Raw genomic sequence first — 17,039 nt, 5'->3', positions numbered from 1 at the left:
AAAATCTAGTGTTGTTTTTTATTATTAGTTTTACACCAAAAACTGCAAGCTTTACAGTATAAAACAAATGTTTTTCTATTTGTTTCTGTAGCAATGTTTGTACATCAGCCATTCTTAGTCAGTATCGATTTGAGCTGCATGAGCTCAGTCATCTGGCCTGGAGAGGCGTAGAGGACAACAAGATCCTACTTATGGAAGAAGAGATTCCAAAGGGTGTTCTTGAGTTTTCAATCAGGACAGGGCTCCTCTTACAGGTGGGATATGATTTCAAATCCTCCACTTTATTTGTACATTGTTATTCACAATATCAGCATATCTTACATGAAAAAGTATCCCATTTTTCTTTGGTTTTTATGTACCAGAATGCGGTAGGTGACTTGGAATTTCTGTTGATTTACAGCCAGTTTTCACATTTTTAAAAGGGGAAAAAAGACAATCGCTAAGTAGGTCTTATTTATCAAATGGCTGCTTAAGATAAGTTGGAACATAAACATTTGAATGTTTTCATTTAAATGAAAATAAAGAGAAACCGGTCTCACTTTTTTAGGAAGTGAAAGAAATAAGAATACAACATAGTATTAATATTGAAATAAATCAACAATAACTGGTGAAAACCTTAATCCTGACTTTGTCAGTATTCTGGAGCTTATGCCTGTTCATACGGTGGCTGGGAAGTATAAGGTGAATGCATTTACAGAAACGAACACAAATGCAAAAAGGTCACAACACGAATGCAAGATGGCCACAACGGAAGTGTTTCCGCAACGGAAGTGTTTCTGACGGACCGATATTATGATATGATAGCCTGATATGAAAGATATAGGAGTATCCTAATCAATTTTCACTTACTTTCATACATGTTTTGATGTCTTCTTCTTGTTCGTCTCTGTTCTGGCAGGTTAAAAACATCCGCCAGAAACGTGTCCGTCTGTAATACCGGTCTGTCGGAAACACTTCCGTTGTGGCCATTTTGCATTCGTGTTGTACGTTCATCACAAATGTGTGGTTAGCATCGTGGTAGCATTCAGCGTTTCCGCCCTAGAGCAACAAAGCCCTGGGTGCTGGGTTTGATTACCAGGATAGAGAGCTGGGACCCTTCTGTTTGGAGTTTGTACTCTAGGTTTATCAGTGTGTTCAAGTTGCTTGTTGGAGTGAATGATTGTCTGTCTCGATCATAGAAAAAGAATGGACAGGACGAGCTCCCCGGTCGAGTGAAGCTTTTATTTTTAGAGCTCCCCCTGCTGACTGGCTGCATTATAGGTCATAAACCCCACCTCTTCAATGATAACAGATGGGATGTGGGTCAAACTGTAAAGTTAAAATATTCGTCACATAAATTTTTTCCAAACCTAGACTCTGCTGTGATCATTAGTTATCACCCTACGTTGTGTTAGTGCTCATTTTTCTTTGAAATTTGTTTTAAATAAGTTATTTGAGGTTGAAAAACGGGATTTTACTTCATATATGATGATGATTGACAGCCGCGGATCTTGCGTAGCTCTTTTTGTGAATAGCAATTACGTCGTGAAGGAAAGCCGAGACGCCATTTAACTCGATACTTGAGTTGAAAAATATTGTGGTTTTGTACTAACCTCTATGATTTGAACAAGGCGTTGGCACAGTTTCCAGCGGGAGAGATACTTAAGTTCTTAGCGTAGCTGGGCTTGTGTAAGTCATCAGGGCAGTACGCTAAATGGGCGTATTACCAGGGCTGCTCCCGCCAGACCCTACTGCGCAGACTCTGGCTCAAAATGACGTCAAGATGGAAGCGCCCCTAAGCGCCGTATTCTGGCTTCAAGAACGTTGAGTTGGAACAGCTACAGTGCACACCCACTGGTTTCAGTGTGTTGTTGGCCCTGTGAAAGATTGGGTTCAAGTCCAGGATGTACTATACACTCGTCTTTGTACTCAATGTGAGCTGGGATTGGCACCAGCAGGAATAAGCATCTGTCGAAGATGAATTAATGGAAAATGTGGGAGTTTAGGGCTTTGAGAGTTTATTTTACTGTGTATTTTACTGAGAAATCTCATCTTTTTTGTAGGTGGAGCTCAGAGATCAAGAGGGAAATCTTGTGAATGCCTACTGCTTCATCCATCGGTCAGTGCAGGAGTTTTTGGCTTCTCTTAAAAACATGATCAGTGATGATGTTAGTGAAGCACAACTTAGGAAAAGGTAAGAGACCAAAAAGAGCAGGTTGTTTTCTTGCCTGAAAAATTGTGATATGATTTCCAAATAGACTTGATCAGGTTTGTTTTTGACTGTGATGGACTGGCACCCTGTCCAGGGTGTACCCCCACCTAGCACCCCAAGGAAGCTGTAGATAAGCATCAACAGACCCTGAAAAAGAGCAAGTGGGTCGGAAAATGGATGAATGAATGATGGATGTTTGTCTTTGACACATGGCAGTGAACACACACGCACACACTTGATTCTAATAAAGGAAAATAAATATTTTGATTGCCTAGAATTAAAAGTTGTGACAATAATATAACTTGATAGTTTAGCATAAGTCGTCCCTTTTATCTTCCCCGGGAGTTCTCTGTAATAATATTATGTGCCGTTTACATTCACCCGCGGGCGGATTTAAATGACGCCCTCAATGACTTAAGTGACATCCTGCACAAATGTGAGAGTGGTCATCCCAACGCTGTGATCATAGTAGCTGGTGACTTCAATAAATGTAACTTAGGACTACTATCAGTATGTTACTGAGCCAACTAGAGGTGCACCTAATTAATGAATTAATTAAACTGGGCTTTAAGTCTTTATTCGTCACGTATATATGTTGTTACACATATATATTGAAATTTGTCCTCTGCAATTTAACCCATCCCTGGGGAGCAGTCGACTGCTCTGGGTTAAGGGACTTGCTCAACATCCCACATTGATGGCCCAGGTGATGCTTGAACCGGGAACCCTCTGATTACAAGGTCAGCATCCTTATCCACTAGGCCACCACTCCCTATCCTGGATCACTGTTACAGAAACTTAAAGGCGGCATACGTCCTGTCTCAGACCTGCTTTTGGGAAGTCTGATCACTTCTCTGTTCTCCCACTCCCTTCTTATACACAGAGGAGCAGACAACATAAACAAACTTCTCTCAAGATACAATGCTGGTCTAAAGAGGTCAATATCAGTGGCTTTGATGCCATTGACTGGTCTGTTTTCCAGTCTGATACTGTGGACAAATTATGTGATGCTGTTACAGGATATATACACTTTTGGCATTGACTGCTGTGTCTCACGGAAAGTAATGAAAGAACACTGCAGTCAGAATCCATGGATGAACTCTGATGTAAAATTGAAAAATATGTGCATTGGCTTTTCAATCTGATGATGCAGTTGTTTACAAGCTGTCTAGTTATACTGTAGAACGCTCAATAAAAGACGCAAAATGTTCCTTTGGGGACCGGTTAGAGGGCTACTTTGAAGAGGACGACCCTTGGTGCATGTGGAAAGGAATAAAAACCATTATGTCCTGGAAACCAAGTGCAGGGAGAACTGTTCCTGTTGACAAAGCTCTGCCGAATGAGCTCAACAACTTTTACTATCGCTTTAATTCTATTGATCCCTCGCCTGTGGTCTTCTTTGAATGCGTTGAGCAGGGTGCTTTTACGGTGACGCAGCAGGAAGTTCAGCGTGTCTTGTCCAGTACCTCAGTCCTGAAAGCCCCAGATCCGGACGGCATTCCTCCTTTTGTACTGAAACTGTGCTCCAAGCAACTTACCCCTTTTTTAACAACTTGTCACTGCGGAACTGTATTGTGCCAGACAGCTTTAAAAAGTCTACCATTATACAGGTTCCTAAGAAACCTCCAGTGACTTGTCTAAATGGCTATCGTTCCGTGGCCCTCACGTCTGTTCTGATGAAGACTTTTGAGCGGCTTGTACTGGACTTCATTAGGAGCCAGATCCCTGCGTGTGTTGATCCGCTCCAGTTTGCGTATAGAGAAAACAATAGCGTTGAGGATGCTATCACCTTTGCTTTGAACTTTGCATACCAACATCTGGACAATGCTACGTAAATCTCTTGCGAGAATGTTGTTCATTGATTACAGCTCTGCATTTAATTCTCTTGTCCCAGATTAACCGGTTGACAAACTCATGTATCTTGGTCTGAGTGATGCTATGTGTAAGTCGATTTTTAACTTTCTAACTGGCATATCACAGAGGGTAAAAATCTATGACTGTCTGTGAGTGTCTGTGAGTGTTTGTGAGCACTGATCTCCTCACGGGTGCATTCTCAGTCCTTTGCTTTTTAATTTGTACACTCATGATTGTGCGGCTTATTCTGACTCCAATTTCATCATCATATATGCTGATGATACCACCATTATTGGTTTCATCAGTGAGAATGATGAATCATTTTACAGAGCAGAAATTGAAAAATTTCTTCAGTGGAGTGAAGAAAACAACCTCCTCATGGTAACTCTCACACGCCTGTTGTCATTGATAACTCCCAAGTACAAATTGTTGAGGAAAGCTAGTTCCTGAGTTTAACTTGGTCTGATGACTTGAGATGGGACAAAAACACTAATCGCATTGTCAAGAAAGCTCGTCAGCGTCTCTTCTTTCTGCGGAAACTTAGGGAATATTCAAATAACTCTAAGGTTCTGCTTAACTTTTATCGCTGCACCATAAAAAGTCTGCTTGTTAGCTCTATGACTGTGTGGTTCAGTAACATCACAGCCAAAGAAAGGAGAGCTCTGCAAAAAGGATTGTGAGCTGTGAGCTGCCTGTTCTGGAGGCTCTTTATGATTGCAGACTCTTAAATCATCAAGGACTCTTGTGGTACTGGCCACCCTGGAAAAGCCATGTTCCAGCTCCTTCCCTCCAGGAGAAGATATTGTATCATTCGTTAGGGTTGGGCATCGTTTGGATTTTAACGATTCTGATTTCGATTCCTGTTCTAAACAATTCTCGATTCCGATTCTTTGACTTGTGCAGGTAAACAGGTCACAGATTTCACAGGATATTTTTTTCATTTGAAAAAGCCTTTACACAGGCCATTTTTATTAATTCACTTAGTTGATACAGTGTAATTTGGTTGCTGTACTGTAACTAGGGTGTTCAATTACAAAGGTCCCCAACTGTAACCATAAAACTGAAACTTGCTGAAATACCACTACAAACCAGTTATCAGCAGTCTAAAAAACAAATAGCTGTTGCCCAGGTAGATGTGAAACTAAATAAAACAAACTCAAACCCTGGAGCAGTCATGTGACAAATCGATCAACAGTTGTTGATGAGAAATATTATTATTATTATGGATACAGTGGAAATAGAAACTATAAAAAAGTTGTATTTTGAACTTGTTTATATTGTAGGGAAGATATTATATACATAAATGTAATTGGAGTCTAAAGCTTCAAAAATTGCACCACTTTAAAAAGAAAATAGACTAATATAAGACCTCTTTACATGGAGTATAAGACAAAAGAGCAGTGGAAACGTTGGACACTTTTGAATCCTTAAATCTGTTGATTAAAGTAAAAGTACCCCAAGTATTTTTTTTAATGTACATATGCAAATTGTATATGACTGTAAATGATTTATGTTTTATATAAACGGGTAAATTTGTGGATTGTTTATATTGTAATAGTTGTATGAAGTGCAAGTGTCAACAAATACATTTTTTTTTAAAAGCAACAACTCCCCTGGCCGTCAGCTGTTAAGTTTTTGAATAAGTCTACTTTCTGGGTGAACTCATCCTGTAGTAACTCCCTAAGTTGATAATTAAAATCGTAGAAGTGGCGCTGTCTATGATACAGCTGGAGAAGAAGTAAACACAGACTGCAGTCACGTTCTGAACACATCTTATACAAACCCTGTGTAAACGAACAGAGCCAGCCTCGGAAACAAACTAGTGCGGGCATTTAGGAATCGAAAAAACAAATCGAAAATCAAACATCTTTGTAACGGTTCCAGAACTGGACGTTAGGACCCAGTTCCTGTTTGGCTCGTTCATTGAGATGCAGGACATCTCGCCACGTTAACAGCTTCTTCCCACAAGCTGTTATTAGGCTGAACAAAGCACTTTGAAGGCTGTTCTTGCACTTTATTGTTTTATTGCTTTATTGTTCTATTGTTTTAAGTAGGCTATATGTGCTTTTTATCATAGTGTCAAATTTTTCCCTTTGTACTTTTACTGTGTTATTTATAGTTGTATATTTTGGTGTTATGTTGTTGTTGTCTCTGGTGCACACTAGTGTATTGAACTTGGTACTTTTGATCTCCTTTTTTCCCCGAGAAAGTCTTTGTTAACACCTCTGGCCTCATTATTTAATGTAAAGGTGAAAGAATAACCAAGAGGTTGGATTAAACAATATACTTGTATCTTATTTCTAGCCTCTGGGTAAAGACCTAAAATGCAAAAGAGTTTAGACAGTATAAAGTAACACTCTACCCTCGGAATAACTTTTCCATGAAGCCAACGTGAGCAGTGTAAGTTGATCACACTTCTATGGAAAACCTGTTTGACCTTTAGCTTTAAAAGGAAGTCAGAAAAATCCCTGATGTCGGCACAAAGCACAAGCGTCCAATCACAGGAATGGAGACCTTTGAGGTCTGCGTTAGGTTCGCCAAGGGCAGTCTCTCATCTTATACTATGTGGCTCAATCTACTTTATGAATTTTACTTTAATTGCACTAATTATTTTATTGACAAATGTACAGCTGGTACTGCTTTGATCAAGTTGCAAGTGTTTATGCTTGTAATGAAGTTTATTGAGAAGACAAGAGATACACAATTAGATACAGTTTAATATTTGTGATTCATAATCCTAGAAGTTGTTCATGACGAGAAAGAGTAGCAGAAGCAGGATCACAGATGGCGATGTAGTGCAGGACGAGTAAGTCCTCAGTGGAGCAAAAGTATGGATTAAAAACCTGAACGTAAGTAAGACACAGATGTAATACATGGAGTGCATTGAATAGACCGTGAGCCTGAATTGCAGTGTTTCTAGATAAAGACAGCGTTAGAGAACAACAAAAACAGACCTCTCCAAGTAATCACACACTGCTCACTAATCACAGGCATGGGGCAGCTGTCATTCGCAGGAGGCAGACATGCTCACAGGCAGCAACTGGGGTAATGGTCAAGTTACCGTAGTATGTCCAACTTAAGCTTACATCAGTCCATTAATTATCATTACTTGCAAGGCACTTCCCTAATAACATCAAAAACCGACTATTACATTATATCGGCCTGTATAAAAAATTATTGTTTTTATTGGCTTAAATTAGGTTATTTTTTAGGGGCATCTAATTTATTTATTTATTTGTTCATTTATTTGTATTCAGTTGTAGAATATTCTTATGGTTAAAATTATGTAAGCCACAATTGATTAATTATAAATGGGTCAGCATTTCTCATACGTACTGTTGCTGACTAATGTTCTTTGTAGGAGAAATATTACTTGGTCAAGGCTTTTCTAACATTCCACACTAAAAAAAAAAGTAATAAAAATATGTATGATTTGTGCAGATATCGTATGGTAATGATAGTGGTATCGAACAAAACCCAAGGGGCAAAATTGGAAGTGAAAAAGCTGTATCGGGGGACTCTCCTATAGTACAAATCATGGAGCAGAGGAGTGGCACTGGTGCAGTGGTCTCTTGTTAGTTTATTGTCAGGGTTTTCCATTCACAAAAACTCCCCTGGTGCATGTTGAGCCTTGTAGGCTTGAATCTAAAAGGTTTACTGTGTGAAGCCTTCCATTTACTTTGAAAGCATTTATTTGCCATAGACATCAGGAGACAATATCATATGTCCTTCAACATGACATGAGAAGTGTTTTTGCTCTGCATAATTCTGAGTTTACCTTCCGGATCCCTCGTTTATGTTGAGTTCAACCTTGTAATTGCTCATCTTTACACTTGGAGGGCCTGTAGCCATGTGGTTTTAGCACTCTGCAATGTCTCTGAGATGGATCTGCCTCTAGATGTTTGCCATTTGACATACATTGTTTTAAAATGAAACAAAAGGTCTTACTCAGCCAATAAATAAAAAGTAAAAGATACAATTCTTTTTTCTTTTTTTTTCAGGTTCAATCTGAAAAGTCGTTGGATGACCAAATCAGACCAAAAGACAAAGTTTGCTGGCTCTTTATATCTGTATATGTGTGGCCTGGCTTCCTCACAATGCACTTCAGCCCTTGTACAAATAACCTGGGATTTAGATGTCCAAGGAGTTGAAGGTTGGGTCCAGAAACGACAAGCCTTTATTCTGAAACTGCTCAGAACCTTTTGTCAACAAAACAATCTCACTGGACCAAAGGTAGAGAAATGAAAAGCCAGAGAAAAAATCTGTAACAATAGCACATTTCTTTAATGTGTCTTTCTGACTGATTGTTCTTGGGTTTCTATTCGTAGATGTTGGAGATTTGCCACTGTGTCCAGGAGAGCCAGGATAAGGAGCTGGCAACGGTGTTTATGAACACAAGGCCAACTCTGGAATTTCGTAAAATCAGGATTTTACCAAAAGACATTGATGCACTGGTATTCGTGGTAAACTCAGGAGGTGAGAATGGGATCAGTTTGGATTTTGGAGCATGCTCCATGGATCTGGAGTGTTTGGATGTCCTGTCCAAGTGTCAGTACATCAATCACCTAAGGTGGGTAGATGGAGACACTCACATAGGTTGTACAACTAAATATATATGAAATCAAAATTCTGGAAATGTTGGCTTAAAGGCATTCTTTTGGTTAATTCTGCATTGTATACATTTCTTAACTTTCATTGACCTAACTAAGAGCTCAAAGCTAAGACGTTATATGACATGGTGATGTTTAAGCTATAAGAGTTGTTGAAAGTTGCTATTGTCACACAGGGGGATGTTGTGATGGATGGTGTTTAGCCATGAGGAATTTTCAAACTGGTGTTAAGCCCTGAGATGTTAAAAGATAGATTGGGCTGTAACACCACAGTGAATATAGCATTGCTCCTTTGCCTTTGAGATTCCTCAGCTGTCCTACCACCTGTCAGCGTAGGGAAGGCTTTCTGTGCTTTGTGACCAGCTTTGTGATTGTGGCTTATTTGACTGATAATCTCCCAGTTACCGGTATATGTAATTAGGTTAGGTTGATAACGATACCCATCAGCTCATTTAATGGATAATTAGTATCCGATGCAAAGTTGTCAGAAACCGATTCTTCAAATCCTGTCCTCAAACAGATTTCAGGTTCAGCACTTTTTAAAAGATGCTCTATTTCAGGGGTGTCAAACGCATTTTAGTTCAGGGGCCGCATACAGACCAGTTGGATCTCAAGTGGGCCACAGATTTTAGCAGGATAAAGAGAAACTTCAACAATAAGGTGCCCTCGTTTGCACTTCCAGGTATAACTTAAATATAAAGTATAGTAAACCTGTTGTGGCTGTTTTGCATGAAATGAGACGGAGTCAAGTTTTAGGGTTGCTGGTCAGATGATATTGTCAAAACGACGTGACCTTAAACTTAAAGCTGATATCTGGAGTTTCTGAGAAACGTTTCGATATCCCGCCCTAAACAGCCTCACTTCCTCCCACTTCTTCTTCCAATCTACCAGAAGCCACGCCTCTACTTTTCTGCACATGCATCGCGGAACATAAGAAGGTCACATCAGGTCACATTGATATAGGTCTATGGGTCAGATAAGAGCCAAAATCATATTTACCTGTTTGCTGTTGTGAAGCGCGGCCTGGTTTCTGTGCACAGTTCCGCATTCACTTTGATTGACAGTCTCAAAAACAGGAAGTCGAAGCCTATTGGCTGGGCGCACTCGACAATTGTTTCCATTTGTATAGGGGTCTATAGGGCGAAGGAGGGACTTATATACATTAATGTATATGAATGACCACCGGCAGTAGACATAGTAAAAGACTAGTTAGGTATTTTTTCGCATTTCGAAAGAATTATACATAACATAGACTTCTCAGAAACACCAAATATCAGCTTTAAATTCACTTGCATTTGCTCAATATTATGAACAATTGTTATTTAATTTAGCAGAATGATTTGAGGAAATTTGCATGATTTTGAAAAAACTTTGTTTTTTTCATCAATTTGAGATTAGAAATGACTGGGGTGCTTGTATCATGCTTGTGTCATGTGATATAAGCATGGGAATATTATAAATTTGTATCCATGTGTATTTGGAGGGGCAGAGATATCTACGACTGAATTATTTTGTAATTTACACAACAAGACGTGTTTTTTCCTGTCATCTTTACTTTATCATGCGGGCCGAATTAGATGCTCAGAAGGACCAGATTTGGCTCCCCGGGCCTTGAGTTTGAAACATGTGCTCTTTGATAAAGACCTGAGGTTTGTTGTGTGTGATTTCAGTTCCTCAATTTTTTTTATTCCTTAAACTGTGCCTGGTCCATTTTTGACTTTAATCTGAATATCCTGTTAAAAGAGGAAATATTGGTTCCGTGTAAGGATTTGTATGGTTTGCTACAGTAGATTGATTTTACATTTCAACTATGGCAGACCCAAGGCTTCCCAGCATAGCCACATACTTGGGGTGTGTTTTATGGTGTTTACAGATAACCCTATTACAAAGTGTCTGTTTTCTGTCCATATAGCGTTAAATGTATTTTTACTGCTGTTACTATAGATCAATGTTACAGTTTTTGTGAATTCTTTAGTTTTCACAGTCGCAAGTACGAAGACAAGTTTGCTGAGAAGCTGTCGTCGGTTTTGCCTGCTTTTAGGACTTTAAAGAAACTTGAGTAAGTTTTATTTTAATCTGCTTTTTTTCCCCCTTTGAACCTTGACAAAATAAACTATAGATTCTGAATTATTACAATGCAGTTTAGTTTGTTTGACTGATCAGTGACTTTGTCTTTTTAAGGTTTCGCGGCACAAGTCTGACAGCAGAAGGAGCGGCAAGTTTAGCGTCCGCTTTACAGAAGTGTCCACTCATCAGAGAAATCAAGTTTGTTTTTCATATTTCTCTATATTAAACTATATCAAAATGAAGTTTTTGATTTTTGCTTCTCAATCCCTTTGAAACACAGTTGTCCTACCGCAACCTTAATGTGATTGACATTTTATTTCTGGATTTTTTTTAATTTCATTTCACTTTAAACATAGGTTTGTAACAACAATTAGGTTATTGCTACAATACAATTAGATAGCTTTATTATTATTATTATTATTATTATTATTATTATTATTATTATGCTCCCAACAATTTATCCATGCTTTTAATGTACTTTATCAAAACTAAGGGCCCTAAACAACACAAGGCAGGGTACACAATGGGTAACACCTTACAATAAGGATCCAGAAAGGCTTAACTAATGGTTAACTATGGTTAAGTAATGCTTTTGAGGAACTCCTATACATTTATTAAGATTTATGTCAGGTTACTACTGTTAGGTAAGGGCTTGCTGGTGATGACATTGACATACACACTCCAAATAAACACTATAAGTAAAGTATGATTATGAGGGACATTACATTTAACAATTGTAGTAATAAGTGATGCATCCATAAGAATACCTAATTATATTATATAACATTTAGTAATATTTGAAATACTAAGGATTAAGTTACTGCTTATTAATGCATTAACTGGTATATTAGTTGAAGTTAGTTAATACATTATAATTATTATTATTATAACATATATAATAAAACTGTTTATTAATGTTTAATAATGCCTTAACTAATGTTAAGGAACCCTTATTGTAAAGTGTTACCATTCGTACACAAAGTTGCTTTTTTTTGCTCAAATTTAGTGTAATCAATAATCAACCAATAAGACTCAGTATGTGAAGTTGTGGAGCGCAGACCTGACTGAAGCACGCAATCATATTTGTTCCCTGTGCCCCAGCAACAAGTGAGAAATGAGCAAAATCAGCAAATAATATTCAGTGAATGTGAACGCGACACAACACCGTCAACATCCCGTCCCCCTACTAACAGAAATCACTTTAGAAATGATACCACAACAATATAGAAGTGTTTTTGTGTTTATTAGTTAATAATATTAATGTAATAGAGATTAAAAAATGAATGTGAAAATGAAACTAAACTCTACCCTGAACTGAGTAAATAGAAAGATTGTTCAGTAGTAACACCCACACTGTGAAACGGATCCATGCTTTCACATTGTCACAGTGAGTTACAGCAATAAACAGCTACTAAAGTCCAACAGCCAAGGCCAAGTATTTAATGTGATGAAATATATCAAACCAGGACTCTGCCAATACAGTCTCTGCCTTTGTGTTTCAGTTTGAGTGACAACAATCTAGGAGATGAAGGAGTCAAACACATAACTACTGTTTTTACCAAGCTACAAAATCTGACATCTGTTAAGTAAGTCAGTCGTTCTATAAGTCAATTAAATCTAATAATCCTCTCCTCACCATACAAATATATATTTGCTTTTTTTTAGTCCAACTGTCTGCACAGAAGGTCCCTGTGGTGTGTTTGTGTTGACGTGTGTGTATGTCTGTGTGTGTGTGTGTGTAGACTGGGGCAAAACAGCACTTCTTTCAAAGCTATCAACAACCTCATCGACAATGTATCTTTGTGCAAGAACATCCAACATGTGCAGGCAGAGTATGACCACACGCAAAATCCATAGTGCACTATTATATTATATAGGCACCAGCAGACGTCAGCAGGGTTGGGGTCAATTATAATTGTGATTGCGTAATTGATAATTATTCACAATTATGGCGTAATAATCATTTTAATTGTAATTTAAAAAAATCTGTTGCTGTCGTAATTGTAATTAAATTGTAATTGAGTTTAGATAATTGACTTTGTTGTAATTTAATGCATAAATGGGGAACCATGTTACAGTTCTACACATATGTAGTTAACAATTATTAAAATATGTTTCATATCAAGCTTTCCCACATTTTGCTTTTTTAAAATTTTATAAACTGACACAAAAAAGGCTCATGCCAAAAATACCAAAACCTATATTTTCATTGATCAGGAAGCCTAGCAAGGTAACCAATAGATAGGAAAGAAATGTGTGTAATTTACAGCTAATTTAGAACCCGTTACCATAAAAGATTCTAGCAGAAATCCAACACCAAAGGAAGTAGGGGTGTCCCGATGCGATATTTATATCGGATATCGGTCCGATATCAGCCAGAAAAGGAATATCGAATTTTATCGGACTGCATCTAAAATCTCCGATATATTATATTATATTTATTCAATTGTAGAAGACTGTAGATATTATGTTGAAGGTTAAAAATTATGTAACCAATGGGTTAATAATAAATGGGTCAGTTTTTCTCATACCCACTGTTGCTCTGTTTGAGTAACATCACTTGATCAAGCCTTTTCTAACATTCCACATTATAAAATAAGTCATAAAAGAATGTATGATTCATGCTGATATCAGAATCAGAAATGTTTTAATGGCCATGTACAGTTTTAAGGACAGTACAAGGAATTTGTCTTGGTAGTTGGTGCACAAAACAAAAAAAAAAAAAAAAAGAACAACCCAGCAACAATAATAATAATAATGATAAATATAAAGGATAAATTAATAAATAAATAAGTAATATTAATATTGGATCGTATCGATATTAGTTTGGCCAATACTCAAAAATGCAATATCGGCATTGTATCGGAAGTGAAAAAGTTGTATCGGGACATCCCTAAAAGGAAAGTTAACTTTTATCAGATTATTATTTCAGGCTCAGTAATTGTGATTAAGTGTAGTTGAACTTTAGTAATTGAGAACTTAATTGTAATTGATCTCTGAGGATAAAAAATAATTGTAATTTAATTGTAATTGTGAAAAAAATGCAGGTTACTGTAATCATTACTGAGTTGTAATTGAACATGGGTAATTAAAAAACGTAAATGTAACTGAAGAATGTAATTGACTCAAACCCTGGACATCAGTGACTCTGAAAAAGGAGCAAACGGGTCAGAAATAAATGGATATGGAATGAAAATACATTAATTATATCAATTTGATGTACAGTATCACTTTCAACCGAAATTGTTGCGTCTCAAAAACACAACAAAGGCTTGATTGTATCGTAATGTGTCATTCAATGTTGTTGCCTTTGCAGTGAGATGAACGAAGTTACAGTAACATTCTTACAAGTCTCTGCCAGGTAAAAATTATGGCTTTATATGAAATTATCAATGACTGAGTAAAGTCTCCAGATTATACCTAATATTTTTATTCACTTTGCAGCTATGAACAACCAGCACCAACAATCAGGTGGGATATGAAACGTTTTAATGTGCATTTTAAAACTTTCCTTAGTTCTACCCAACCACTCACACCGACCAAACAAATAGTTGAAATGATCACAAAGGAAAATCAGAAACAAGGCAAAAAATAAATAAATCCAACAGATTAGTTTATATTTTCTTAGTTTGACCTTTGATCTAAACTTGCAACTCAACAGGTTTTTCTGTTGCATTGTCTCTGCAGTTGTACATACACTTTTAATATTTTATGTTAGTTAAATATTTGATCTGTTTCTGTGTAGGTTTAGTGCTTTTTGATTTCTATTGATTTTGAAATTACTTTCAGCTTATTGAACCAAACATGGCGTAAGATGGAAATGGTACAACTTGCAAGATCATTGGTTGGCTGTCCTGCTCTGTCTACTTTAAAGTAAGTAATATACATACTGTATGAACATTTAATTTTTTTTTTTTGTAAGATGCAGTATTGGAAATTAATTTAACTTTTACACCATTCTCTGAGGTTGGTTTTAACTAGATACTAAATGTTAAACTTTTGTTTTCTTTTTTTCTCCCAACCCAACAATTTTTGCCAGCACGCATTTACTTTTGCACTGACAGTATGATGTCACTTCACAGTGGACAATGTCACTGGCTGTCAGTTAACAGTTAACCCTGTTTTATATACATACATAATGTATATACAGTATAAACCATATGTTTTTATATGATTTGAACTTATTTGAAGAACCATCTATAAAAAAATTACTTTTACATTCCTTTCTTTTTTGTGTGTGTGTGTGTGTGTGTGTGTGTGTGTGTGTGTGTGTGTGCGCGTGCGTGTGTGTGCGTGTGTGTTTGCCCCTCAGTCTGTCTGGAGCCACATGGAATAATGACACTTTGAAAACACTGGTTCAGTTTTTGCCGAAATTCAACATCACTGAAAAGATTGTGTAAGTGTGGATTGTCATTCATAATGGCCATTTTGATATCATCTTTAAATCCTGAAACAACTTAATTATTACCCATTTACATTCATGTGATCTTTGCAATGTTAGCAGCGCTGTTAATCAACCAAGTGATTTTTTTTTTTTGTTGTTCCTTAGCATGAATGACAGCTGTTTATCGGTGCAACATCTGGTAATCCTGACTGCTTTGCTGCCTGGATGTTCACAAGTGACAGAGCTTTTAGTCAGGTCCAAAACATACACTTTCACACCACTGTCATTGCATACCTTAGGCGACAAAGTGTACAGACTAACACCAAATGCTAGAAATGTTCAATATTAGCTTTTAGCAATATGACGATATTGTCCAACACCTAATTTCCAATATTAACTGAATATACATAAACCTCTCCAACACTAATTAAAGGTCCTAAATATAACTCCACAGAATTACACATTAAGCCTACTTTAATGTGATGCCCCCTTAGATGTATTCCACAAAATAAGAACACTAATTCAACTTTGGTCATGGAAAAAAAAAATGCCATATTTATTTTTAACATGTTGTCTTAAACAACAGCACGTCAGTATTTTAATATTGTTGGAAAAAAATGTTTTTCATACCCTTCCTTAAGAGGGTCTGGTGATGGTGGTTTAGTTTAGTGGCTTTTGCAAGAAAAATACCCATATTTATAAGAAAAAAACTGCACTACATGTAGTGTCAATCTAAGACAAAAAAGCAGAAATGGGGGGTGATTTTTTTCCAAACCAAAATGTATTAATAAATAACAACCAATAATCAACATGTTTTTTTATCATTACTTCCACGTGTTTTACTTTAAACTTTATATAAAATATGTACATGCTGTGTGAATACATAATATTTTCTATTTCAGAAGTCCTGCTCAGGTTTGTATTCGGTTTTCTGGAGAGATGAAAATACAGAAAAAGAAAAACTCTCAGGTTCTTTGGTACGTATGCATGGATGGATGGATGGATGGATGGATGGATGATGGATGTTTAACTATAACCATTATGCATTTCTATCCTGTCAGCCTCAGTAACTGTAATCTAAAGCCTGCTAACCTGAGAAGTGTGTGGAACAGTTTAGGACCCTCTCCAGCTCTGACTGTGCTTGAGTAAGATCACACGAATGTGAAGTGCACACACATTTATAAACAACACATATATGGTATATTATTACTAATATTTGGACATTATCTAATACTTTTGTCACATATAGCTTATTCTGATGCTAAATCAGTAGAAAAACACTGTCAAACTACGTCTAATTCTGGAATATTTAAGATTTTTATATTTCTAAACTTGCATCAGACTTTGTATTTTTCTTTTTCCACAAGTTACAGTAAATCTATGATCAGATGTCAAGTATCAAATGTTTTGACGGATTAAGGCAGGAATACACCAGTGGTGGACAGTCACAAAGTGAATTTAGTACAAAGTACTGTACTTATATTTTTGAGTAGCTATACTATTTTTAGGAGAAACTTCTTACTTTCCCTTCAAATATTGTAAAGACAAATTTTGTGCTGCATTTTTTACTCCACTACATTTCTATGGATGCAATCGTTACTAAGTACTTTTTCTCTCCTGTCAGCATTAGGGTTTTTTTTTTTTTTTTTTTTTTTTCAAATAAACCGTTGTATTAATGAAGATGAGTTAGTAAACATAGATGTCTTAACTCTATTTGTGAACTATTGAGTTTACTATTTAAAACATTCTTCTTTGAGATTATGATGATGAAAATTATATTGGATATTTTTGATTACTTCCGTACTTATTTTTATCCAAATACTTGAGTATTTTCACTTAAGTAATATTTTGACTGAGCTACTTTTACTTGCATTGGAGTCGTTTTTGACAAGGAGTATCTGTACTTTCAAGGTGACCTTATTCACCTCTGGAA

General features: G+C 36.7%; 1 protein-coding gene across 3 annotated transcripts in view; it reads left to right on the top strand.

Annotated features, from left to right (window-relative positions):
- nlrc5 (NLR family, CARD domain containing 5) overlaps positions 1-17,039 on the top strand; it is a 48,969-nt gene that overhangs the window by 11,515 nt on the left and 20,415 nt on the right. For all 3 annotated transcript variants that reach the window (XM_028449187.1, XM_028449186.1, XM_028449188.1), the window contains exons 9-23: positions 92-254; positions 2,043-2,173; positions 8,047-8,278; positions 8,374-8,615; positions 10,631-10,714; positions 10,837-10,920; positions 12,225-12,308; positions 12,465-12,554; positions 14,039-14,083; positions 14,167-14,193; positions 14,512-14,595; positions 15,035-15,118; positions 15,272-15,361; positions 16,009-16,083; positions 16,168-16,251. In XM_028449187.1, coding sequence (XP_028304988.1) covers positions 92-254; positions 2,043-2,173; positions 8,047-8,278; positions 8,374-8,615; positions 10,631-10,714; positions 10,837-10,920; positions 12,225-12,308; positions 12,465-12,554; positions 14,039-14,083; positions 14,167-14,193; positions 14,512-14,595; positions 15,035-15,118; positions 15,272-15,361; positions 16,009-16,083; positions 16,168-16,251 — 1,599 coding nt within the window. The remainder of the gene's footprint in view (positions 1-91; positions 255-2,042; positions 2,174-8,046; positions 8,279-8,373; positions 8,616-10,630; positions 10,715-10,836; positions 10,921-12,224; positions 12,309-12,464; positions 12,555-14,038; positions 14,084-14,166; positions 14,194-14,511; positions 14,596-15,034; positions 15,119-15,271; positions 15,362-16,008; positions 16,084-16,167; positions 16,252-17,039) is intronic.

Source organism: Gouania willdenowi, chromosome 6 (assembly GCF_900634775.1).
Source record: "Gouania willdenowi chromosome 6, fGouWil2.1, whole genome shotgun sequence".
In the NCBI taxonomy this organism is placed as follows: Eukaryota; Metazoa; Chordata; class Actinopteri; order Blenniiformes; family Gobiesocidae; genus Gouania; species Gouania willdenowi.
This window is presented reverse-complemented; position numbering and strand designations above follow the sequence as displayed.